The sequence below is a fragment of the Apteryx mantelli genome, chromosome 2 (assembly GCF_036417845.1).
Source record: "Apteryx mantelli isolate bAptMan1 chromosome 2, bAptMan1.hap1, whole genome shotgun sequence".
Lineage (NCBI taxonomy): Eukaryota > Metazoa > Chordata > Aves > Apterygiformes > Apterygidae > Apteryx > Apteryx mantelli.
This window is the reverse complement of record NC_089979.1, coordinates 30,515,958-30,543,110: the sequence shown is the minus strand read 5'-3', so window position 1 is coordinate 30,543,110 and position 27,153 is coordinate 30,515,958. Positions and strand designations below refer to the sequence as shown.

The window sequence follows — 27,153 nt, the reverse complement described above, 5'->3', positions numbered from 1 at the left end:
TCCTTAGCTTGCTTTTGGTGTGAAATCAACATTTGCTCAGAGTGACTATGTCTCTAAGTCTCTTTAATCAGAGAAATTTCCATTCCTTGAGCCATGTGGCTAAGCTTCCTTCCCACTTTTCAGTTGGTTTCCTTTGTACTGACGGAAAACTTGCAAAGTCTGGTTCTTGCTGGAAAAATATTATTGCACAGGAAATTAATATTCCATTTTGATGATCTAGGTTTGGATGTCCTTGTTATCTCTCTTTGATGTTACTGTATCCTAACATGGCTACACAAAGCCTAGATTAGACTTCTCTTGTTAGAATTACATTAGTTTTCATTAACACTTGGTTTTCTTAATCACAAGTTGGCATTCTTAACACAGACTTTGAAGTTTGATACCTTCCAATTTTCACAATGGCTTTTTTCTCCATTTTTTCTGAGCACCAGTAAATGGATCTTAACACTAAAATACAAATGGGCACACTATTGTCAGTGACAAATCTCATCCTGGACAAAAATAACAGCCATTAGAGAGAAAATCAAGTTTCAGTGCTGTTATCTCAGTCTAATGTGTGACAAATTGCTTTGTGAAGATGGCTTATGTACAGAGTATATAGAGCTATACAGAGATAAGCTTTCTTACTGGCTTGGCAAGGCTGATGAACAATCTGGTCAACTCTAGGAGGAGTGAGAAGCTTGCAGTGGACCATGTTTTTAAAAATTTTAATTGTTAAAAATGGAAAAATTTGCTCATGATTATATGCAGTCAGTAGTTTTCCAAAGACTTGTAGTTTCACAGATGATTTTTATGAAGCAGTCATAACACTTAAAAATGCCACATCCTTTGAAATTTCATGTCCCCTTTGGACATTGTATCTAGTAGAGGAAACATCAGTATAATTTTTTAATAGGAGCAGAATAATGTATTTTCCCTAGAATACCTCACAGAAAAAACAAACTGCTTGGGCTATCCAAACAAATTCAGCCTGAGGTGAACACCTGCCATGTACATTTTTAGATCAAATGCTTAAAATCTGGCAAAATTAAAAATATTCTTTTGAGAAAAGCAGCATATAGTTCTACCTGTAATAATATCTACTATATATTATGTGATTCAGAACCTTGTAGTTTTACTGGATCAGACACCTTTAGAATATATTTGGTTTATGTGTAATTAAAATTTCTGAAAATAAAACCCAATTTTTTTATAGACGGTCTGATTCTCTCTTTATATTCTCAGGTGTAAATCAGGAGCAGTTATATTCAAATCATTGGGGTCTCACTAATTAAAAACAGCTGAGAGGAGAATTAGGTTTGTGATCATAATCCAGTATAATGCTAGTATATAGTCACTGGCCAGAACTGGTAATTGAAGCAGTCCAAGTAGTATGTCATTGACCATTGAAAAAGCATCATGATCGAGTTCTCTGTGCTGTTCACTTGGTAATCTGAATGGTGCCACATGCCATTTGATATTTAATCAAGTAAACATCCCTAGTTTTGTGTCCATTGTCAAATAAATCTATAATCTGCTTTGGTCTGGTCCTACACAGCTAGGTTGCCTAATTAAAGGTGAAAAATTTGGGTTCCTGTGATCTGCCTGGCAACAAAATCAGAAAGCATTCTGGTCTGAGTAAAATACAGTTCCTTTCATCTATGTGAGATTTTCTTTCATTCTTTCTTTCATTCATTCCTTCATTCATTTTCGTAATGTACCACCAAATCATGCCACTTCATCTAAAAGAACTTCCTCAAACTTAGAGGCCAAGTTCTGTGGTGCTGGTATTACAACACCACAAGATGAAGGTGCTGTTGTAGTATATGCAAGTATATCTGTGCAAACCCAATATTGTTACTGCAGATAACAATAGCAGCCTGTATGTGATGATGTAGGCTTATTTATATGGTAATAACCAGAGTACAAACCTTCTAGGACCGTAAATAGTTCTAGTAGTGAACAACAGTTAAAGCCTGTACTCCCAGAGTCGTCTTTGCTATTTTTACCTATGGCAGCTAGATTGTGAACATCAGTGGGGCACATACTACAATTTACCTTTTGTTTACTGTGGAGAGAATCCAAATATTGTGATAATAAATTAATGAGGACTTAGAAACAATATCAGTGGAAGAATGAGTTAGGCTTGAATAGACCCTCAGTTTCAAATAGCATCATATGCTTTTGGTCCTAGTTTGATCCCTCAAATGAGAAATTACAGATGAAAATATGAACCTAATTTCAATCTCATAGTACTGCAAATCAGGCATGAATTTAATGAAGTATCTTGATTTATTATAGCAAAAAACTGATAAAGGTGAGAACAGGAGAAGGTGCCTTGTTTGGCATACCCTAAATCAGAATCTACGCTTCCCCTCTAGTGAGATAACAACAGTAGCTAGTTGACACGTCCTTTTCCCAAAATTATGCTGGTATTATATTGATGTGTTGAGTATTGATTGAGTATATTGATGATATTAGTATCATATATAAACAACCAATTAAACAAATATAGAGCCATATGCCCACCTCTGCTGTGAGGCACAGAGGGGTACCACAACACAAATAAAGGAGAATGGCAGTAAAACCCCAAAGTAGCAGAATGGCAAAAAAAAACCATGAAGAATGAAAAAGTTAGCAATAATGTCATGTATGCAACTTGTACATGCCATTACTTTTAAAGCTTCTATATATGATAAAAAAGAAAAAGACAAGAAAAAGCTAAAACCTGTATGCCTGTATGACCCAGAAAGGGATCCACGGGAAATGTATGGCTGCCTTTAGAGATAGAGAGTCAAGAGCAAAACCAATGAAATTTACAGGCTGCTTTTGGGCTAGAAGTGCTCTTTCGTTAGGTTACTCAGGAATTTTCTGTTATAAAAGGTTCCCTCAGCTATAGGCCTGTAGTAGACTCAGGAAATTACATGGCCCATCCTAGGTTAGTGAGTCCATTAGTTTATTCTAAGCTTTCAAGTAACATTATATGATCAACCTGTAACTTTCCCACATAGACATTTATTTCTGATTTTACCTGGCATTAATATTGTAACATTAATAAATATTAGGTTTAGGCTCCATTATGCTAGGCACAATAAAATGTATTAGAAATATGAGATACACTAGATGTAGGGACACTTACAGTAGTAACAACAGTTAGCATGGAAAGGTAATTTGCAGGTGTTTATTCAGTTCTTTGAAACAAGAAACATTAGTGAGGTTGGACACTAGCCATTATGAAATGTCAGTTTCTGGTTCTTGTCTTTATTATAGCAGTTTTTAAATAGTTGAACATCAAAACTTTTGAATATCTTTTTGATTGTCTCAAGGAAAAAACTCAATATCCAAACATATCTTTAATCTTTTTTTTTTCCTAATTCCTTTCACTATTTTCTAACAAATCCTTTTATGTGGCTTCGCCAACCTCCATTTTCCTCCTCATGACAATATACCCTGCAATTATTTTACCTTTCGACAAAAATCAGAATTTTCATAATCCAAAGACAGTTTTCTACTTAATTTGTTTTTCTATTGAGCTGAAGCAGATTATTTTATTAAAATGTCATGTATTGTTATGTTGCTCCTCTCTCACCTGCATTCTCTTTCAGACTCCAGAATAGTATAAATAACCCGAGATTTGGAAATAGTTGAATTAACAGCAAACCCACAGAAATTTGGAGATGGATTTCAGGAAAAAAAGATTTCTTAAAATAGGAGAAAAGCAGCAGTGCTACTTAGAAAAACTTCTTCAGGCTAGAAAACATTCATATTTGGTTTTCAGGTTTTGGCTGCAATTGAGACTGGTATTTTTATATTTTCCCAGTGAGTTCACCTAACTTCCCCCATGTTATTTTTAATATACATGGACATGACTCAAAATTATCTACGAAGATAAATTTTAATATTTTACAGTCTCATTTACAAAGATGCAGAGTACTTGCAGCTTCCGTAGAATCTAATGGGATTTAGGAAAACTCAGTATCTCTGAAAATCAAGCCATTAATTTTGAAGATATGCATTAATTACTCTCTAGGCTGTAGTAGCTCACTTGATATTACTATAATCTACATTCTTTTGAAAAAGTGTGTTTTTCACCTGGTACACTGCGCTTGCTCCTAAAGAGCAGTCATATCTTATCATGTAAAAGCTTCTTTATAACTGATCCAATTATTGACCTGTGGCATTGACCTTAATGAAATGTAATATTTCCAAAGGAATGGTACAATCTATTGTGTTAAGCTGGTTGACAGACATACTCTTGAAGGCCTCATGCTAAGAATAGCTATGAAATTTATTGAAATAATTAACTTGCTGAAACACAAAACCTTGTGTTTTCACTAAGCAACAATTTAGGTAGCTTAAATTTCCATTTTCTAAATTACAGCTAGTCTACAGTAGGAAAAAACGTTTGCAGAATTTACCAAAACACACAGTCATTTTCAACATTTTGTATTGGTAGGTTTTCAGATCTTATTGAAACATTCTTCTTCTAGCCTGAGACCTGCCACACCATGTTTATGAGTTGTAAATACTTGTGGAGTAATGAAAAACTGACACAAGTCTTAACTGTAGACTGTAACAATAATCCTGTGCTATTAATAAATAGCAAAACCTCATTGTGTCAATATTTCTAACTGGAATAATTTCAATTAGAATTCTTTGTAATGAATACAATTCCTATGATAAGTGTTATCATTTATATACATATGTATAAAATTCTTTTTTTAAGCAGTGTCGCTTTCAACTGCTGCATTTGGTGTAATTTAGTGCTCTTAGATGCTTTTGTGTCACATGGTTATAGCTAGGTAGGTTAACAGGAAGTTCTATCTGGAAATTTCTTTCCTGTTATTGTTCTCCCTGAGCAGTTGATGGCTAAGTTAATTCTCTTTAGTTTTGTCATGCTCTAAAGCACACATTGCCAAGCTATGATAAGCTTTACAGAGGAGAAAAAAGCCCTTGTGTCCATCAAAGTCTTAAACTTGCATTTTAAACTTTGGCCTGACCTGATGTGCCATTCAAAAAGCTTCCAAAGATTATTTTTTTAAGAAAGGTTCAATATGTCCTGAGGCTATCGGTTTTGAGTTAAACTGGGTGAAGTAGAAATATTTTACTCATCAGCTTTGCAGTCACAGAGTTTGCCTCAGCTAGAACAAAACTGCTGAGGCATTTAGAGAAAATTAACCCCCCATCCTGGCAGCCAGATGTGACTGGTTTCTGATGAATGCACATGAGTGGGCTGAAAAATCAAGAGACTGTGAAATTCCTGTCAGGTCCGTACAGTGCAGAATGGGCTATTGACTGCTTTCTATATTTCCCTTCATCATTCTTCTTGAACACTGCCATTAATTTCCTCTCCTGCTCTGACTTTTTTTCTCTCCTTTCCTTCCCCCCCCCTTTTTTTTGCCCCCCTCCCCTTAGCTGTGGGTGCTGCAGAGCAGGATGCGCAGGGCGCTGGCGGAGCACTTCCGACAGCGAGGCCTCCGCAGCCAGGCTGGGCTGGCGAAGTTCCAGGCAGCCTCTCATGAGAACGCTCAGAAAATATTAGCTGTGCAGGTAGGTGATTGCAGGGAAGTGGGAAAGATCATTCTGATCTAGATTGAAAAGCAAATGATGGGTAGTGTGATGAAGCATTAAAACCATATCCCATCAGAGTTTTATAAATTTTTAACCTCTTTAATAAACTGGAATTGCATGAAGGATGAATTCAGTAAGTTAGCACATATACCATGCATAGTTTAAAAAAAAAGGGGGGGAGGAAGATTAGATTTATTTCTCGCAAACCTTTGAAAAGATTATTATAAATACATTGGATATAAACATTTGAAACATAAAGAGGCATTAGTATCGCTGTTCAGTTGTTTCAGAAAATGTTATTGTGTCCTGTTTTGTGCAAATATTATTTCCATGGTAAACAATATTGTCATTTTCACTGTGTTCGTATTTAATTTCTTTAGCATGAGACTATTGTTTAGAAGTGTCATACCTTCATAACTCAGTTATATGGTAACTTTCCCTTCTTTGTAAAAGAGCAACATTGGGGGGTTATGAGATTTAGCAATGGTTTCCAATGATGTATTGTTTTACGGTTTATGAGTTGTTCTCTAGGTAAGTGTTTATACTTGCTGGGAAAAATAACTACTACATAATACTGTTTGAATGTTCTTGTTCTTTTTGTCTCGTGTAATGGTATGTTATTAATATTTCTGTAGAGCCACTCCTTTCAATTTCTTCCCATAGTTAATGGCCATAACCAGATGGCATTTGTGAAGAGTTTTTAAAAGACTTAAGTGAAAAATTTCTTCAGACTTATTCCTTGCAAAAAAAGTTATGTAGCTAATCCAGCTTTAGTGCAGCATGTTCATGCATACCTTGATCCATAATTTTTAACAGTCAGGCTTTGTTCTATAATAGTGGAGACAATTTTATTAAATTTTAATATTACATAATTACACTTTACAGTTAATAGCTGATGCATAAAAGTAAAAACTAACTTGAATATAACTTTTAGAATTCCATTAAACTGCATCGGTGTGATGTTCTATTTTCAGAATCTCACTGAGAGATAGAGAGGATTTTTATTTTAAAACTCCAGCTTTCCACATATGTTCTACTGCTATCAAACATTTAGAAAATCCCAGCAAAATCATATTAAAAGCAAAAAGTCAAGAAAAATTAATTAAAATAAATATATAGTCAGATTTTCCCCTCTATTAATGATTTGAACTACTCTCTTAATTTTATGGAATCTTTTTCAGTGTTATCACATATTTGTTAAATATTGGGCTAAACTGTATGCTAATGAAGACAAGTAAACAGGGGATTACAGTTTTTTTCATTTAAATTTCACATTCAGAATTTGAAAAACTGGAAGAGCTCCTTTTTAATTTTTACAATGGGGTAGCTGTGATGAGTTCTGATCTCTTCTTTCTTCAACTTCTCTAACAGTAAGTGAAGAAAAGAAGTGACTGATATGCAGCCTAGAGCTCATGAATAATATTAACAGTGACCTAGAAACCACAGGTGGCCGTTGGTTTCCTCACACATGAATCTTTAAGTTAGTCTAGTGTTACATAATATTTTAATGGCTGTACTATGAACCTAACCCATGATAGAACTCTTATTTCAGTAAGTAGTCCATATTGTACTGAATGAGCTTTTTAGAAATTCTTTGTCTTGGCAAAAAATATTCCATGTATATTATTCACACCGAGAATAATCTGTGTCTGTAAATCTTGTCATCCTGAATAACTGAAGTAACTAGAGATGGGCCTAAATTAAGCTTCGAGGTGTAAGGCTCTGCAACATTTGAGGGTGTTCAAATCCAAACAGCTCAGACCTACTGGAGACAACATTTTATTCAAAGTCTGGAAAACACTCTTTATCCGTGCTTTCATTATCCATGTTATCCTTTTCTGAGAAGAGTTCTGTTATTCTAACATTCTTGCTATGTTTTGGTGCAGTTGGACTGAAAATTGCTTACTATTCAAATAGTATACAAGGAAAACATAAAATGGAATCTATTTCAGCTAAGAGGAATTACAGAGGTATATAAAAAAGTATTTCCTTTTAACAACATGATATTTTTATGTTTTAGAGATCTTGGCAATTGTTTATTTGTATATAAACAGGTGTTTTCATTTTGTCTCTGTTATTGCTAGATCAATCAATTAAGTCAATTATGTTCTTATACTGATGACATTCAGCATAGTGGTAAGCACCTCCAAAATAAAATGTGACAGCTATTTCACAGAATCACAGAATGGCTGAGTTTGGAAGGGAAGTCTGGAGATCATCTAGTTCAACCCCTCTGCTCAAGTAGGGTCACCTAGAGCATGTTGCACAGGACCCTATCCAGAAGACTTTTGAATATCTCCACGGATGGGGACTCCACAGCCCATCTGAGCAGCCTGTTCCAGTGTTCAACCCTTATGTTCAGATGGAGCTTCCTGCGTTTCGGTTTGTGCCTGTTGCCTCTGTCCTGTTACTGGGCACCACTGAAAAGAGTCTGGTCCCATCCTCTTGACACCCTCCCTTCAGATACTTGTACATGTTGATAAGATCTCCTCTCAGCCTTCTCTTCTCTAGGCTAACCCATCCCAGCTCTCTCAGCCTTTCCTCATAAGAGAGATGCTCCAGTCCCCTAATCATCTTTGTAGCCCTTCGCTGGACTTGCTCCAGTAGTGCCACATCCCTCTTGTACTGGGGAGCCCAGAACTGGATGCAGTACTCCACATGTGGCCTCACCAGGGCTGAATAGGGGGAGAGGATCACCTCCCTCGACCTGCTGGCAACACTCTTCCTGATGCACCCCAGGATACCATTGGCCTTCTTGGCCACAAGGGCACATTGCTGCCTCATGCTTAACTTGGTGTCCACCAGCACTCCCAGGTCCTTCTCCGCAGAGCTGCTTTCCAGCAGGTCAACCCCCAACCTGTACTGGTGCATGGGGTTATTCCTCCCCAGGTGCACGACCCTGCACTTGCCTTTGTTGAACTTCATGAGGTTCCTCTCTGCCCACCTCTCCAGCCTGTCCAGGTCTCTCTGAATGGCAGCACACACCTCCAGTGTATCCGCCACTCCTCCCAGTTTTGTATCGTCAGCAAACTTGCTGAGGGTGCACTCTGTCCCTTCATCCAGGTCATTGATGAATATGTTGAACAAGACTGGACCCAGTATTGACCCCTGGGGTACACCGCTAGTTGCTGGCCTCCAACTAGATTTTGTGCCACTGAGCACAACTCTCTGAGCTTGGACATTTTGCTAGTGTTCAATCCACCTTACTGTCTGTTCCTCTAACCCATACTTCATCAGCTTGTCTATGAGGATGTTATGGGAGACAGTGTCAAGAGTCTTACTGAAGTCAAGGATAGTCAAGACTTCAGTGATGCCCAGTGACAGGATGAAAGGCAACAGGCACAAACTGAAACATAGGAAGTTCCATCTGAACATAAGGAAGAAAACTTCTTTACTGTGAGGGTAACAGAGCACTGAAACAGGTTGCCCAAGGAGGTTGTGGAGTCTCCATCCTTGGAGATATTCAAAAGCTGACTGGACGACCTGCTCTAGGTGACCCTGCTTGAGCGGGGAGGTTGGACTAGGTGATCTCCAGATGTCCCTTCCAATCTCAGTTGTTCTGTGATTCTGTGATAGATAACATCCACTACTCCCCCCTCATCTAACCAACCAATCATTTCATTGTAGAAGGCTGTCAGGTTGGTTAAGCATTTCTCCTTTGTGAATCCATGCTGAATGCTCCTGATCACTTTCTTGTCCTACATGTGCCTGGAAATGGTATCCAGGATTAGTTGTTCCATCACCTTCCCAGAGATGGAATTGAGGCTGACCAGCCTGTAGTACAATGGATCCTCCTTGCCCTTTTTGAAGATTACAGTAAGGTTTCCTTTCTTCCAGTCCTCAGACACTTCTCCCAATGGCCATGATCTTTCTCTTTCCTCCTTTTCTCTCAGCATGAAATACACTTAGTTCATTGCTGTTATTAATGTCAGTATAGCACTAAATGTTTTGAGAATGAGAGCCTATTGCACTGAGCATGTGTGAGCATGCAGCAAAAACATGATCTCTGCTCATAAGAACTTGCATTCCAGCAACTTCATTGACTACAGCAAACAAGAGAAGGTGAATCACCAAGGAAGAGTGAATTAGGAGAAACAGTAGATACAGTACATTGGCTGCCTAGCTGTTTTCTAACATTTTATAGAAACCAAGACCTGGAAGAGATCCAAAGAGAGATTTAAAAGTAGCTAATGTAGAAGGGGTTTTTTTGTTTTTTTTTTTCCTTTTTACCAGGTGCGTTTTAACCAGGAACACTCTCCAGTTATACATAGCAACAGAGTTTTTGGTAAATTATGACATGAAAATCAAGAGCTGCCTCAGACTGGAGGACAGATTTTGACCAGTGGTTCATCATTACTAGCCTACGCTGTATGTTAAGCATAGGTCTAAACCTATCTTAGAGGTCTAGATTTGCCTTCCAAGCACACAGAAGTATGGTGCAGCTAGGCCATAGTGCTTGTAAGAGTTTCAGCTCAACCTATTCAGAGAGAAGGAAGAACTGTGGCATGTAAAGGGAAGGTGGCAGTAGCCAAAGCAAGCTGTGAAGAGGATGCTTGCAATAACACATATTGGTGGAATTACCTTTTAATAATCAAATTTAACAAACAAAAAAAGAGAAGCAAGATTTTAGGAGGGATCCCACTTTATAGAAAATGCCTTAGTTAATGGTAACTTGAAAAAAAAAAAAAAGCTTATTGTTAAATCAGTCTAAGAGTTCCAAAGAAAAAGTAGGTCTTTACAAAGACAGCAAACTTTTTTGGTGTCTGATCTCAGATTTATTTTAGAAAGAATTTTGTGTGGTATCAGCCCAAATTTCTATCAGTGCCAAACTTGGCACCAGTACCATTGGTCATCTGTCCTTCCATTTAAGCATGGATCTGAGCTTGCTCTTAATTCCAGGCTTACCTTCCAGTGACATTACTAAAGCATGTGCTTAGGCTAAGCTGATGAGGGTTTGAGCACATGCAGTCTAGAGCGATTTGGAATACTAAATATGTTACAATCCAGAACATGATAGCTACTTTGAACTTGTCTGCAAAGCTAACAGCCAGAAGAAGGGGTGGCAAGTGGATGGAAAATGAAGGACTCATTCAGCTCAGTGTGTTTCTGACCTCTCCCAAGCCTTCTCTTAGTCACTTAGCATCACTGTGCCCAGAGGCAAGAAGGATGAGAGCAAACACTTATGCAACTTGCAGACACTTTTAACCATGGAGGTTTACTTAGTAAATCTTGCTTTAGTAATTGTGCTGAACTGAACAGAAATGCTGAGGCTTAGCAAAACACAGGCAGCCTATCCCCTGGAGCACACAGCTCGCCTCCACATCCTCTCTGGGATGTTGCTGCCCCCTGGAATCAGCAGCCAGGCCATAAGTGTTCTGTCTTTCCAGATGCTGCATGCCGTCACTATCTTAAATGACTTAGGGCCAGTTTTTCTGCTTTGCTTTGATTATGCTTAGTGTAGCAAAAACAAAGTCACTTTGCCTCCTTGGTTCTCTGTCCAGCTTTAGCACTGGCTGTACAAGTTTCTGGTCTACTTCTCCATAACTAGCTGCACTCCCATGGTACACTTTACCAACTGATAATAACTAGAACACAGTCTTCTGGATGCATCTCCATTTTGCTTGTATTCTGAGAATTAAGAGCAACTAGTACTCTTTGGAGTGATGCAGAAGATGATAAAGCTGACTATATGCTTACTGAGCTCTCATCAATGATTATGTGACTGAATAGAGAAGAATACAGGTGAACAATATCCAAAGCATCAGCAACATGAGAGGCAAACCAAGAAGGCAGAATTATGGGAGTCAACTTTTAGGTCAAGTATAAATATTAGCTTCTCCTTTTTCTGCTAAGGGTTGTTAGTTTAAGGGTTTAGTACCTGGTGGCATTTTTAGGTACTTTTTAAAACAAAATGACAATTTATATTAAGTTCCTTTTATTTCAACCATCCAAACTTTTAAATATGCAGTCTCTGATTTTCAAATGACTCTTGTAGCCATTTTTTTCTTTCAACATTTAATATTTGCCTTGGAAATAGGAATGATCATCTGATTAGCCAGTGGTCATATGCTTAGTGAATATACTTTGTGGAAAAGACAATTTAAAAAATGAGCATTTCAATTGTGACATTTTAAAAAAGAGTAAAAAATATTCAAAAGTAATAACAAAGAATAAATATGTTTGGTTGCACATTTGCAATCAAATCCACTGCTAGAGCAGAGATCAATGGCTGAAGTGACTAATACTTTCAATTCTGGCTCTTCATTTATTTTATTTTTTTGTGGAACAAAGTGTAGGAACTATTTACTTGGCAATCTTCTTGTGCTCTAGCTTTTTTTCCAACCTGTTTCAAGTTCTAAAAATTCATTTTCTACTGCCTGAGTGCAACCAGTGGCAGAATGTGACAGATCAGAATTACACACTACTTTTCTTTCGTTCTGGGAGGTTTACATACATGCTTAATGGCTCTGAAAGGAGATTTTGTTTTTAACTGTTGTAGTCAAAGAAAGTTCTGTGTTCTCTGTCATAGATTATTCTGACTCTTCATGCAGACTTAATTATCTTAATAGTTGAAGGGCATCCTATGTAACGGGAGAGGAGCAAAGACTATTGATGAAGCCAATGACAGCTTCTCTTCAAATAGGAGCTGCATGGAGATTTCTTCTGGTCAGGGTTTGAAGAACTGTGACAGAGCAATGTGGCGAAAATTTCACCATCAGCCTGTGCTATGTATATTCTGTAGTTTGCTGGAGGATTTTGGTCTTCAGAAATCCTACAATTACCAAAAAAATTTTAATCCAGTCGAAAATAATAAAAGTAATCCCTTTAATTTAAAAAATTGAGAAAAAAAAGATCTTTTTTTCTCAGAATTGTACAGATAAGGTATTTGTTATGTCAATGACTGTTGTTTTCCCAATATTTTGGAATTTTAGTAACTGGGCTCTTGAGAAGGTTCAATTTGCTATCTAATTGCAAAAAATATATACAATGGCAGTCATAGCTGTATTTGGGACTGTGACTGTAGTTCAGACCTACAGTTTTCAATTTAGTCCATCCTTTTAAATGTTTTATCTTGACTTGCTCTGCAAAAATTATTTTGGGGGCCAGAGTGCTAACAAAAGGGTAGTATCATTTCTATCCTCTTTGTAACTTTAAACCGTTTAACAAATATGTTTTCTGATGATGGCACCACAAACCTACCTTTTTAAAAAATACAAAGTTATTGGCCCAATTTTTAATAGATTTGCACCTTCAGTAGCCATTCACATCAGGGCAAAATGATTTAATTGAATATCAGGGTTCAGAATTTGGAAACTTTCTGGTTGGTAGTAGCTTTATCCATTTTCTGTAAGTGGAAATGGCTACGTAAGACACAAGGAAAAGACGAATCAACCTACAGACTCTGTCCCTTTCACGTCATAATGCTTTAATTATTTATATGCTTTTCACAGTTTTACTCATCTTGATTATTATCCTGAAATCTTTAAAAACTTCTGAACTAAGTTATAAGCTGTGGTAGCTCAGGATAGTTGCACTGAATTGAGCTATGCCAGTTTACACTAGAGGAGAGTTTAAATCATTTTGCATTGCTTTTATCTGGGCAATTTTGCAGAGGTCACCAAAGAAAGGAATAATCTTTTCTATTGAGGAAGTCTCTCTGACTACTACATCTGGCTTTAAGGAAATGTTTTACTGAATATGCAAAAACCTTTTGGTTTTCATGGCAGCCTAAAGATCCAGGGCAGTTCCATGAAGGCCAGGGCTGACTGTAATCATGGGTATTACAAGCAGGGTTTGTCCCTTTGCTTTCTGGAAACAACTCATTCTTGATTTGCTTCTCCTCTGTCAGATCGTAGTTAATTTAAGTACATCTTTTGTTCTCTAACTTATTAACACAGGTGTGTTACGGTGTCCCTCAGGATTGATGCTCTTCAAAATCCATACACCTTTTCTTTTCTTTTTCTGTTATGGGTTGAGTTATCACCACTTATGTTGATTACACTCAGCTGTATCTTTTTTGCCTGTTGATTTCACTTTAGCAGTCTTGCTGCTTCTGCCTTGTCTGGGAGACATATGGGGCTGGGTGACAGATAACTTTTCTTAAGGGGACATAGCTACACACCTTTTAATTAGTTCAAAACTTTTTTTTATTTGCTCACATTTATTTGTACTAAACATCTAAAACATTGCAATTAAATTTTGCTGCATGGCAGTGTTTTTATTATTTATTTGTAAAATGTTTCTTTTGCACGGTTAAAGGGGAATTGAGACCAACAAAAGATCTATTTTTGCTTCTGTTCATGGCAGTGATGTTTCTGAGTTGAAGAGTTTGTTACTTAGTTAATAGGGTTCTAAAGAAACACGGAAATCAGCATATAGTGTACTGTTTCTAAAATCTATCGCTTTCCTCTCAAATACCTATGAATTTTGGATAATAATACCTGGAATTCTTTAAAACATGTTCTCCTAATTTATTTAAATCTTTAAACCAATCAAGAGATTATTTTTGTTTTGATTTTTTGCAGATTCAGTTGATGACCCTGACAAGCTTTCACCAGAATCTTTGAATTTACTTCTCATCTAGGTGATTTAAGTGGCAAATGCAGCTGCCCATGGCATAGACATCCAAAATGTTCATGACCGTTTATTTTGTTCTTGCATGATGGGAGGGAGCCTTCCCATGAGAGGGTGGAAAGTGATTGCAAAAAAAGCACAATTCAAAATTCAAAAACTCAAGAAAAGAATTAGACCTTGCTTGCTTTCTTTGCCTCATTTTTTTGGTCTGTCACTTCTGTTATCATATGGCAAAATTCTGATGTCTTTATTGTACTATCACTTTCATAAAAATTTCTGAAGTGAAGTGTACATATAATTCTGTACAACTCAGTTGCATTTAGTTTTTTATGCCACTTATACCTCAGTGCCCCATGCTTTTTGTGCTGTGCATAAATACTTTAATATTCACATTTTCCAAAGCACTGCCATAACATTAACATTTCCTGATATGCATAGGAATGCCTATAGTGGTCCTAACTGGCAACAGCTTCTATGACTTCACTTGAAAATTTCAGTATATGAAGTAAAAGTGATATGAATCAAATCACTCAGAACTGAGGCTGCCATCTAAAAGTGGCAGCCTCCAGTGTACATTGTGAAGATAAACAGGATAAGCATTTCTGTTTACTAAACCAGAATCATTACCTGAAGGACATTCCTGCTAGTTTCCTGTAAGGATGGAGGCTAGAAGGTGGTCTCTGCAAATCAACACGTTAGTCACATGCTTTTAAGATTAACCTAAGCAGGATCATTGTGGTGATAAATTATTTATTTTGTTTGCAGGCATATATTTTCAATATATAATTTTTTTGTGCAGAAATATGTATCAATATTTTGAGTACTAAAATTATGACCTAACAGAAGAAGGAAGAGTGGCATCTAATCTAGCAGATTTATTTTTAATTTTATTTTAAAAGCAGAATCCCCATGAATTACATTTCTTCAGTATTCACCACCACTTGAACTGGTATTCATCATTTCTGTGTTACCAGAATAGACAAATTGTCCACTCTTTTACACTTTCTAGCATCCACACACATAAATGCCTTAATATTTTGAAATATGCTGACTAACAGAAATGTGTAGATAACAGTTTTCTAATAACAAAACACAAGATTACAGAATTAGAAGTTTCCTGCAAGGTAACATGATATCTGACTGTAAGTGATGATGTGATAACTAGGCAATCTTCATTTATCATTGAGGAAAAATTATTCTCCCATCAAAGAGAATCCAGAAATACAGTCTGTGAATTGACTTTTCATGCCACCTGAAACTCTCTTAAAATTTATCTGATAACTTACTTACATTCACAGGCCAAATACACAAAACTCCAGTCAGGTCTAAGGAACTGGCAAACCTAAACAGCTTTGCTGCTTTTAGTGTTGGCTTGGGTACTCAAAACAGTAGATGCTACAGACAACAGGAAAAAAACTGTGTTACCCTCCAGCTTCTTAAAAATTGATCCACTGAGCCATATCACTGTTACAGCAGTCTTTACATCTCAGATGTACTCTGTACACGCTGACAGGGTGATTTGGTGGTTTAGTTTATAAAAATGACAGAAGAAAAATCTGCTTTAACACTAGATCATGAATTGTAAGTTTTTCAAATCATATTAAGGCTGTTGAGGCTGTTGTGTTTGACCTCCTTTCCAGAATCTGAAGACTTCTGGATTTCTTTTTCTTCAAGTAGGATAAATTTTACTGTTTTAACTAAATAAATAAAATCAATGTTGAAATGTTTATGCAAAATATGTCAAATTAAGATTACACAAGTAACTAATATAATGTTTCTGAGTTTTGAGTATTTTGTTTTTGTAATCTTAATAATTTTATTTTATTATCTTTTTTATGCCTCTAGTTGATTTCTTTCCCTTTAAAAAGCCTTCCAAAATATAAAAAATCATATTGACACTTGGTTATTAGCAGTATTAGTGCCCATACACTTACCTGCTACTTTAACTAATGGAGAAAGTAAAAACAGTAGACGATTGTCATCTGTCTGTTATCCTGGAATATATTGTTCATCCTTTTTATCTAATCTAAGACCTTCTGATTCATTGTTTCTGCTTTTCCCAATCCATTTTCAGTGCTGCTTCTCTCTCCAGATAAATGTGAGATCTCTCTCCTGCGCCTGACTTGTTTTCAAGCTACTGGCCCAGCCACTTCTACTCTTCCTTCAAGCTCCTCTTCCCCTTTCACTCTCTGACACTACCTACTGATTTCCATTTTCCCTCATTCCCTTATTGCTTTCTCAAATCCCAGCCTTCATCTTTTTTCCAACCAGTTGTAGCCTTCTCCCAGCTCCCAGCCTCTTACGCTTGCCAATTCCAGTTTCTACCATCACCTGACAAACCAATGGCAGTTTTCCTTCCCTGCAGCCCAGTTTTATCTCCTCATAAGCCTTCTTCTCTGACTCTAACTTTTGCTCCATTTTGGCTCTTGTTCTGTTGCATTCACATCAAGCAGTTTCATCTGTCTCCAGGATCTAGCAGGTAAATTAACGCGTAAGCATGAAACCTCTACTCTAAGGTCCCTAGACCCAACCCAAACCACAACAGTCCTGAGATACTACTGCTGGAGAAGCCTTCCTCAAGACTCAAGTTTTTAAAAATGTAATTTTCAGAGACAGTAAATTCAAGCTGACATCTCCCAAACATGGGCAAACCATGTTTTTATTATTAGTTAGGCAAATTTTGGCAAATCTCATTGGGAACAACATATAACCCATGTTTGTCATGGAAGTCCTTCAACAGCCAAATCCCAGCTGCAGAATATGGGGATGATAGCCACTTGGGAAAGTAGAGGTCACCTAAGTATTTCAACATAGAAAATATATAAATATATTTTTTCCCTGTTCTTATCTTTGGGAATGGCTGCAAATTTTTCATAGAAATTTTCCCCCAAAATCATGCATTTGAGCCCAATGTCTAAGCTTTGGATAAGTTGTAAAAAATTTTATAATGTATCTTATAGAAGGAATTGCTTGGCAACTTTCCTAATGTGCAATCGTCTCAGCTCTATCTACAGTTCAGGGGAGTTTTTCCTATTAGACTATAGAAAAAGTAATTGAAGTGGTTCAAACAGCAGTGGATTAAAATCCATTAATAATTAATTCAGGTTCTTTCATTAGCAGAATATATAAGAATCCTTGCTTCTTCATGCAGAGCTTAGCTGTCTTTGTTTTTGTGTATGTGTTATCGGTATCTGGTACAATATAGGAAAAAATATACAGCCACAGTTTTCTTAAACAGCATTGGCTAAACAAAACAAAACATAGTTTGAATATACTGTTTGCTTCCACCAGCTGAACTGTCACATATATTGCCATAGAGCGAACAACCTTCTAAATATTTCAATTTAATATAAAATGCTGTGTTTCTGAGGCTTTCATGCTAAAATTGTTATACATGTCTGGGTAGCAGGTTAAAGTTTAAGGACAAATTATAAGTAACATCAAGGTTTATTTTGGTGATACTGTAGTTCATGAATCTCATCAGAATTTGGCCTGAAATGGCAAACCTCTCAGAGATCATTTGGATCACAAGATTTCCTTTGTGAGCAAAACCAGAAAGGATTTGCAGGTACTTATTTAGTCAAGAAGCCAATGGTGGTTTTGAATGACAAGAGAATGCGGCTGTGAGCCAACAAGAAAGATGTTTTTCAGCTCTTATGCATCAAAAAGAAAAGGAAATGACACTTTCTAGATTTGCTTTCCCAGCATTGACAGAAGACTTCAACTTATAATTAAGAAAAGTTAGAAGTCCATTTTTTAGGAAGACAAGATTAAGGATATAATTTATGAAGTTATAATGTTGCCAATGAGCAAATGCTTAGCTATGGATTCATAAGTAAAAAATAAGAAATTAAATTTCTTTATCCAGTACAGTGAGTAAAGAATCAGAGAAATGACATTTTAAATTAATGATTCAACCTTGCAACATCACTTTGGGCTATCTGAAGTTGAATAACCTCCTTCTACTCATTTTAAACATATATCATAACACAGGTTTAATGATGAACTGTTTACATGTTGAAAGCTCCTTTTGGCAGCTCTTCTGTTTTTGTCGTTACCTGAATTAATTATAGTAGTTCAGAACATCGCTAGTAAACATGCTGATATATCATAGATTATAAACTCATCTACTGAACTCTTAACCATGGCTGCAAAGTAGATTATCTTATTTAAAGACAGCAGTTTAAAAATTTAGACATTTAATTTAATTATCCCTTCCCAAAAGAATATAAAGAAATCAGAATCCTAGTGTGAATAACATTATACTTGTATAAGAAAACTTACAGGAACATTTTTGCCTCAAATTCAGTAATTTTGGTTATAATCACTAACTATGTTTTTGTTTTACAGAACCAGTATGATTTGGAAAAAGAATAAAATTGCTTTTAAAGTACAAAAATAATTATGAACCACTTGAAATGTAATGTCTGTATTTTATTTCTCATCAGAATTCATTAGTGTGTAACATCAATAATTTAGCCCATCATTTGCCAACACTGACTTGGCTCAGTAGTTCAATCATGTAACCCTGTAAACTCACTTTCCATTAAAATGAATGTTGCTGACAAAGGATAACTAAAGAGATACTTCATTTATTAGCTAAAGAGATACTTCATTTATCAACATTTTTAAATTAGGAGTTTGGGACCACAGACACTTAGCTGGATAAATTATTCAAAGGAATCTTTGCATTAGGCCTAAAGATGTCTGTAGAATCAAATACAATGTTATCCAGAATTATAACCGTCTTTCATTTGTGTAACATGTAATTCACAGTATACTATTCCAGAAACCAACAGAGCCACCTGCAGAGAATCAAATGACCTACCAGAATGAAATCCTTACTGTCATGTACAAAATTATAAAACGTGTAATAGTTATCCTGTATTTTGATTGACTCAATCAAGCATTTCCCACAGAAAACTCTTTACAAGAAACTTCTTGCAACAAGCACTATAATCTTCCAAAGTTGCATTTGAGGTATTAAATATTTTACATTATTTTACTATAAGCAGCATCTTCAAATCTTCAAATCCAGTTGTCATCTTCTCCAAACACAGCCTTTTAAAATATGCAGATTTCAGATGTGATGGCTCAGCTTGTTGCTTCTCCAGCCTTTTGCCTAAACACTAAACTTGAGTTCTTTATTTTGCTGGCATATGACAATTTGGATGTAAATATTTCCTTTTTGAAATAAATAGCTACCTGAAGCATGTGGGGAAAAAGTTAGGAACAAAACCAAAACCTCTCATATCATGTCTTTTGACAATGTCTGTCTGGGAATATAGATCAGGAAACCAAATCCTTCTTGAGGACAAATCAGTAAACATCTGCCACAGGACCAACATAATATGACTGTCATTTGACAGTGTACTCTGAGGGCTGCTGCTAGTGCTACAGAAGGAACCAATTTAGGATATAAGCAGAAAGACAATAAAGATTTTATGATGCCAGTTTGGTCCAAGCCACTAAATTACCATCCATTACCTTTCTCAAAAGACTGTATGTTGTCCCTAGAAAGTATTTGCTTCTTTACTCTTTTCTTAAACTTCACATTGGCAATATTCTTAATCTTCAGACAAAACCCACTTCTTCTTGAAGCCATGTTCCAGGCAAATCATTTCACAGTCTCTATAGCAAAACGTTCCCTGTGCTCACATGTTGTTATGAATACATACTTAGGATACTCCAGGCTGAGGAGTGAGGGATAAAATTTAGGTATTTGCAACTGTTCTCCTAAGAAGTATTTTCCAAAAATGAATGGGATATTTTCTCTCAGCCAGAGCACTGTGATAACTGAGTACGTATGTGATAGCAGAGCAAAAGTTTGTAATTGAGACTGAAAAAGGAAAACAGACTGACTACTGTTGGCTAATTCAGGAGACTGAGGAGGTTTGTACAAGGAAGTTTTTATTGGAAAGCATATTTTTTCCTCTTTTTCATCCTTTTGGGGGGAGCGGGGTGGAAAGGTTTATGTCTTGAAGAACTACTCAGTACTCAAGGATAATTTTGAAGAAAATGAGAACTGAAGCTGTTCTCTTAATACAGTTAGTCCTGTATTTCTCATCCCTGTAATATTGAGCACTACTACAAACGCATGGAATCTCTATCATCACTTGACTTGGCATCAGTTGTTGGCACCCCTACTAACACTGGGGCAAAAAGCTGAGAGTCGAGAACTCAGGAAAAGGAGCAGCTTTCTTAAATGTAACTCTCCTCCAAAGATGTGATGGGCCAAAGCAGCTTCACTGAGTTGCTTCAGCATGCCAGGCTGTCACAGCTATCAGGGAGTTTTACTGTAGGGTTTTAATTAGCTGTAATAACTCCAGAAAATCCCTCTTTTCATTTGGCACAGATTTTTAAAGCTACCAGTTTTAGTTTTATTACAATTTTTAAAATAAAAATGAAAAAGCATACCAAACAAGGAAAAGTATCCTTATTTTTAATGTTATGCTTCACTACAAATAACCTTTAGGGACTAGGAAGTCTACCAAATTAAATAGACACTTGAATCTGGTCCCATTGAAAGTGGTGATGAAGCTTATACTGACTTATTTGGATAGAGGATTATTTTCTTTAAGGTAAAGGAAGAAGAATCGGAATCAATGTACATACTCTCACTGTGTTGCTTTGGGGTGAAAATTCTATTCTGAAGGCTAAAATTAAATTTAGTTTTTAACAGTATTTTCTGTGGTGATAGTTTTGTTATAGTTTTGCTGGTCTAAGGATATAAGCAAGGCAAATTTTATAAGGAAAGACACTATCTTTTATTAGACTGGAAGAAAAAGACAAGCTTTAGAGTACACAAGCCCTTCTTGTTAGCATCACTACTTATAATCTTTGATAAACATCTGGGAGGATGTTGATTGTTACATTCTTGCTTTCAGTGAGATCCCGATCCATAATCTAATTCTCACTTGGTTAACAAATATATGTATAGTTATGCAGCAAAGACTTCCACATATATTCTGATCTTTCTTAGATCTTAATATTTTATTGAACTCAATGTAATAATAATTCTCCGCATTTTGTCCTGCCTCCTTTGACCTATACTGTCCAACCACTGCTGATGTAACACTATTCACTTACTTTTCCATTTACTTCTCAGTCTTTTTAATTCCTACTTCTTTCTTCTTAACATATACAGTCTAAAAGGGAAAGATATTAGAGGAGATGAGGAAGGAAATGATTTGACTAGATAGGTCAGTTTAGAGTTTGAGATATCTAAAATATGATGATGCAGTCTTCTGAATTAATTTATAGTTTTTCTCCAGCTTCCTTAATTTTCCCAGTCCCATGTGTCTCAAGGATGAAAAGCCAGTTGCTTCCTTTCATCTATTGGTCATCGAACAGTTGAGTTTTTCCTGTATATAAACTGTAAAATTTTTCATTTCCTTAGAGTAGCTCAGACAGTATATAATTCAGGAGCTCAGTTTATAATAGCCTGGCTGTGTCAGTGTCACTCTGACAGATATGATGCTGCCCAGGAACCATTCAGGTTGAGAAGTCATGCACTTTAGTATCTCCAATATAATTTCTGCCTTAACAAGATCAACATATATAAAAGTGGTCTGTTTTGGTTACCATTTGATTTGTAATAATAATAATAAAAAAACCCTTTAAAGTAAACTTGGGTCTTAAAATAGCACAAAACTGAGCCATGACTTTCCCCCTCCCTGCCATACTCCCCAGCCTCGAGTAGTACAAGTTGCCTTTCTGATTGCTCAGTCTTACCAAAAGGTTTTAACCTGTCTTCTCAGAAACTATGAAAAAACTTGCAAAGTTGTTTATAGACATGTAGCTCTCTTCTACTGTTTCTAGATGAATGCAAAACCTTCTTTTCTCAAGTTTCCCTTTGTGCTCTAGGGACAACAGAAGAAGAAATGTCCTACAATGTGCAGTCTCAGAAGCATGGCCCTGAGATTACAGGAAGGTCTTTTGAAACAAAGGAAAATTTACTGAAGCATGGGGGAATTTTGGCAAAAATTCTCCTCAGGCTGTTCTCCAGTTCAATAGTTTTCAAACCCATTCCTTTCATAATGCTAGTTAGGATATTTCACAGAATCACAGAATAGCTGAGTTTGGAAGGGACCTCTGGACATCATCTAGTCAACCCCCCTGCTTAACCTACAGCATGTTGCCCAGGACCCTATCCAGATGGCTTTTGAATATCTCCATGGTTGAAGAGTCCACAACCTCTCTGGGCAACCTGTTCCAGTGTTCAACCACCCTCAAAGTGAAGAAGTTTTCCCTCATGTTCAGATGGAATTTCCTGTGTTTCAGTTTGTGCCCATTGTCTCTCATCCTATCGCTGGTCACCACTGAAAAGAGTCTGGTCCCATCCTCTCGACATCCTCCCTTCAGATACTTGTACACGTTGATAAGATCTCCTCTCAGCCTTCTCTTCTCCAAGCTAAACAGGCCCAGCTCTCTCAGTCTTTCCTCACAAGAGAGATGCTCCAGTCCCCTAATCATCTTTGTAGCCCTTCGGTGGACTCTCTCCAGTAGTTCCATGTCTCTCTTGTACTGGGGAGCCCGGAATTGGACTCAGTACTCCAGATGTGGCCTCACCAGGGCTGAGTAGAGGGGGAGGATCACCTCCCTCAGCCTGCTGGCACCACTCTTCCTGATGCACCCCAGGATACCATTGGCCTTCTTGGCCACAAGGGCACACTGCTGGCTTGTGGTCAACTTGTTATCCACCAGGAACCTCAGGTCCTTCTCTGCAGAGCTGCTTTCCAGCAGGTCAACCCCCAACCTGTACTGGTGCATGGGGTTATTCCTCCCTAGGTGCAGGACTCTACCCTTCCCTTTATTGAACTTCATGAGGTTCCTCTCTGCCCATCTCTCCAGCCTGTCGAGGTCCCTCTAAATGGCAGCACAGCCCTCTGGTGTATCCGCCACTCCTCCCAGTTTTGTATCGTCAGCAAACTTGCTGAGGGTGCACTCTATCCCTTCATCCAGGTCACTGATGAATAAGTTGAACAAGACTGGAGCCAGTATTGACCCCTGGGGGACACTGCTAGCTACAGGCCTCCAACTAGACTTTGCACCACTGAGCACAACCCAGGGCCTTTATAATCCCATTATTATTCCTGTGGCCTTTTATATATTTTTTCTGACTGTCTTGTGGATTTACTAGAAGATCTTCACTTATTTCAGGTGTTTTGCATTACACTGTCACATGGCAGTTTGCAGCTGTTATCCTTTTTTTCCCACAAAAGAGGATTACATTATTTATTTTTCAGGAAGTCTTTTCTAGGTAACTTTAAAATGTACCATCTGAGAGAACAGATTTGTACAAAATGCAAATTATAACTAGGTATGTACCACACCTATGGAAAAGCTGATTCTCCAGAAGTTAGGTTTAAAATACACCCATGTTATAATACTTATGGAACAGTAATATTTTGCACATCTTTAAACTAAAATGTCTGTGGAAAAGTCTTACAGGAAATTGATCTTCAAGTACTCTTTGGCCAGATAAACAGTGTAGAAGAAAGTTGCACAATAATTAACCTTGCAAATTCAGCAGGAGTTACAGTAGCCACTGTTTCCCACTGTCATTGCTTGCTGATAAGAATAGCTCTCTACCATTTACTTGGATTTCTAGCTATAGTTCCTACAGTTATGTTATTTCAAGAAAGGGCCTTACATGGCCAAAGTTCCTTTCCTGTCGTCTTTTTTTCATTCCTCCAGCAAGTGAGTGTTTGTAAGCCTCCAAGAGGAGAATTGTTATAAAATGTTTCATTAGCAAGAGAATCAAGTTACTCACCTGTTATTAAAATTTTGTATTCTTTGCCAGACCTGTCCACGTCATACTTCCTTTCTTTTCCCTCAATATGTTAAGTAGAACAGCTAAGAAATTAAGAGCCAGTAAAGGTTAATAAGGACTCAGGGCTTGATTTTGATAGTTTTCCTTTTTTTAAAACCATTAATTTTTTGGAGTTACACCTAATTTACATCTGTGTGAGAGTCAAGCATTAAATTTGCCTTGTATTTTTAGTCTTTATTTCTAATGATTTGAGAGCTACTAGCATGTGATGTTCTCAGACTAATGGGCCAAATTGAAAATAAGCAACCATATTTTATATCATTTTATAATTAAAATAAATATGTTTTGAGTTTCTAAAATAAAATGATGAAAATTATCTCATTGAAACACTAATAAAACATATGACTGTCCTATAAACTTAATTTACTTAGTACATTTTATAGGCACTGTAAAATGCAGCTTCCTTCCTAACAAGCTGAACCTTTTTAGGGAGGGGAGTGGAAATTTTCCTGTGACCCAGTGCTTCACAAACATGCGAAAGAAATTGCAGCTAGAACAAAATGACGCATTTTCTCAATAACGACTATACTGAGATTCAAATCACTGTCTCATTGAAGTCTATCGCCTGATTTGAGAATTCAATTTACAGGAATACAATTCCATTAAAATCATTCATGGAAATGAGATCAGAGATATCATATAGATACTTTGTTTTTGATTTCAGGAGGGAAAGAATACATCCACAGCTTTCTATTGTTGATGCATGAGAACCAAAGTGCATGCTAATCCTTGGCCTTAAATAGACATATTAGTATCATTTGTCAATGAGCCAGCACAGAAAATTTTGCTTTAAAACAATGCAATGTAATCTTAAATATTTTATTAAATTTATTTTGAAATCAAGTCACTATGGTTAATCATTCAATGATTAGTTTTCCCAGTTGTAAGCATTAGTTATTGAAAGTCATACTCAGCAAAATTTACATATATGTTAGTATTGCCTTCTTTTTATTACTAAAAGGCAGTACATCCAACCCAAATAAAAGTTACTGATACTCCAGACAAGATTTTTCCAGGATATATTCTACTAAATTTCATTTAGTAACCTACTTTCTAGGATAGCAGTGTATGATGAAATGATAATATTTTTGACCTTTAGATATCTACATACCTCTAACCACCTTAACAGCAATTAGTAAATAAAATTTCTGCATCACTGTCTTCCCCAGGAGAAAATGGGAAAGCTATAGTTATCTATTTAGGTTGTGGGGACAATACCATGCATTGGTGAAAACTTTTTAACATAGAAAGAATGGTTGTTTTAATTATGAAAAGACTAAATCATTGAACTGCACTCAATTCTAGAGCATCTTTAGAAGCCAGAACACCAAGAAAAGTGGTACTGGGTTCAATGCCAACTTCTTTATTGAGTATAAATTTCAGCAAGATCTTTCAAAGTAAAATCAGTAATTCAATAAAATAATCTCACCATTTCCTCTCCTTTTTTTGCCATCTTTCTTGTTTCCTCCTTTTCAATATTTCACCCCAAATCTCATTTCTACTCCATTTGGCTATAGCACCATTGCGGTCTCTACCATCTGCCAATGGTGACTGTTAAAAAACCACATCTCTTGCATCTCGGGGAAAGTGGGCTTTAGAGCAGGATACTTTTTGGTATGAAGGGGGTAATGAGGCTGGCAACAGTTTTTGAAATTTAGGGAGATGAGTACCTTCTTCCACACACTCAAGTTTAGGATGAAGTTATGGTGACACTGCCTCTTCAGAATATTGGTTTATATCTCTTGAGCTTCAGAAGGCTTACCTCCATATAGACATCAGGTCTTGTAACTGAAAATACCTCTACTTCACCGTGGATCAAAACCATTGTCAGTATACAGTTCTCCTGCTCAGACTCCCTGAAACCAGGAGTTTGCACCAAAATTTTGATGGTAGTGACAATGCACCAATGGTAAGATGGCACAGGCCTCGTTCCCAGCCTACAGAAGGTAAAAGGACTAGTAAAAGGACTTTCAAAGGAAAAGATCTCCATATCCTCCAGTTACTCTGCAGCTCTTTAGCTTTTGCGTATAGAGATGAGAAGCAAAAATATTATGCTGCTATAATCATTAGAGTTCCTTGGCAGAAAACTTCACTCAGTAGGTAACACTGATAAATAAAACAGGGCCAGGGAGCAAGCTCCAGCATTAGACCACAGGTTCTCAGTACTGCGCACCTGTTCTCACACACAATTCTGGCCTGCGCCAAGTAGCTCTCGCCAAGACAATGTACCAACCTGGCTCAGACGATAGCACATAAGAAAGACCATTCCCACTAGGCACTGTAAGTTAAAACCCACCAGTTTTGCTTCCTTCAGGCTAAACAGTCTTCCACCACATTCCCTGGAGACTTTGCACTATCAAACACTTGTGTATGTCCCTTGCCACATCCATTAGCATGCAACGCATACTCTCATTTTCATACTCTAAGAACACTTCTATAATGGGCTGCACTGCTTTGAGTAGTCCCCACATTACTCCAGATATGTTGAATGTAAAACACACACAAAGAACAGTAATTCTGCATTAGAGTTCAGAGAACGGGCCCAGACAAGACTCATAGTTAAGGGCTGCACAGTGGGGATGTGACAGATCTGTGCCAGTTGGCCTCAGAGTCAGGAAGGAGTCCCTGGCCCTGTTTTATTTAGCAGTGATACCATTGACAGTGTCTGCCAAAACTTATCTTTTCTGGTCTTTATGTTGTCACAGGAAAGGAAATATCTGAGTACACAGATTGACACAGGAGTGTCAAAGGGTGGATGATATACAGTGAATCTTAATTCTTGCCAAGAACCAATTGCACCTTTGGAAAAGGGAGGAAATACCAAGATGTGGTGAAAGAATGAATGAAGAGACTCCTTCAGAGCAACTATTTAATGCATAACATGCTTCATACAGAAAAAGATGCTAGTGCCTTTTTCAGTTGTTGCAGTTATTGCATCAGATATCTTTGCCATCACATTAATCTGTATCTTTAAATGCATATAAAATCTGCAGGATGGGGAAGAAGACTTGGACTGCTCTCCCAATTATGTTCTTTTTTTTTTAACATACCATATAATGTTTGGCAATGCAGAAGGTACTCATGTGGACAACTGCATTGCTTTGTGGTGGTTTTGCCCACATACCAGCTGCTCTTTTTAACTGCTCATGAAGAATTATCTCAAGAAAAGTGGTAGATGGGGCATACTCAGGTAG

General features: G+C 37.0%; 1 protein-coding gene across 1 annotated transcript in view; it reads left to right on the top strand.

The window, feature by feature from the left end:
- The window catches only part of CCDC178 (coiled-coil domain containing 178), a 207,627-nt gene that overhangs the window by 178,197 nt on the left and 2,277 nt on the right, over window positions 1–27,153 (top strand). Inside the window, exon 19 of the mRNA XM_067292317.1 lies at window positions 5,395–5,529. Within this exon, the coding sequence (XP_067148418.1) occupies window positions 5,395–5,529 (135 nt within the window). The remainder of the gene's footprint in view (window positions 1–5,394; window positions 5,530–27,153) is intronic.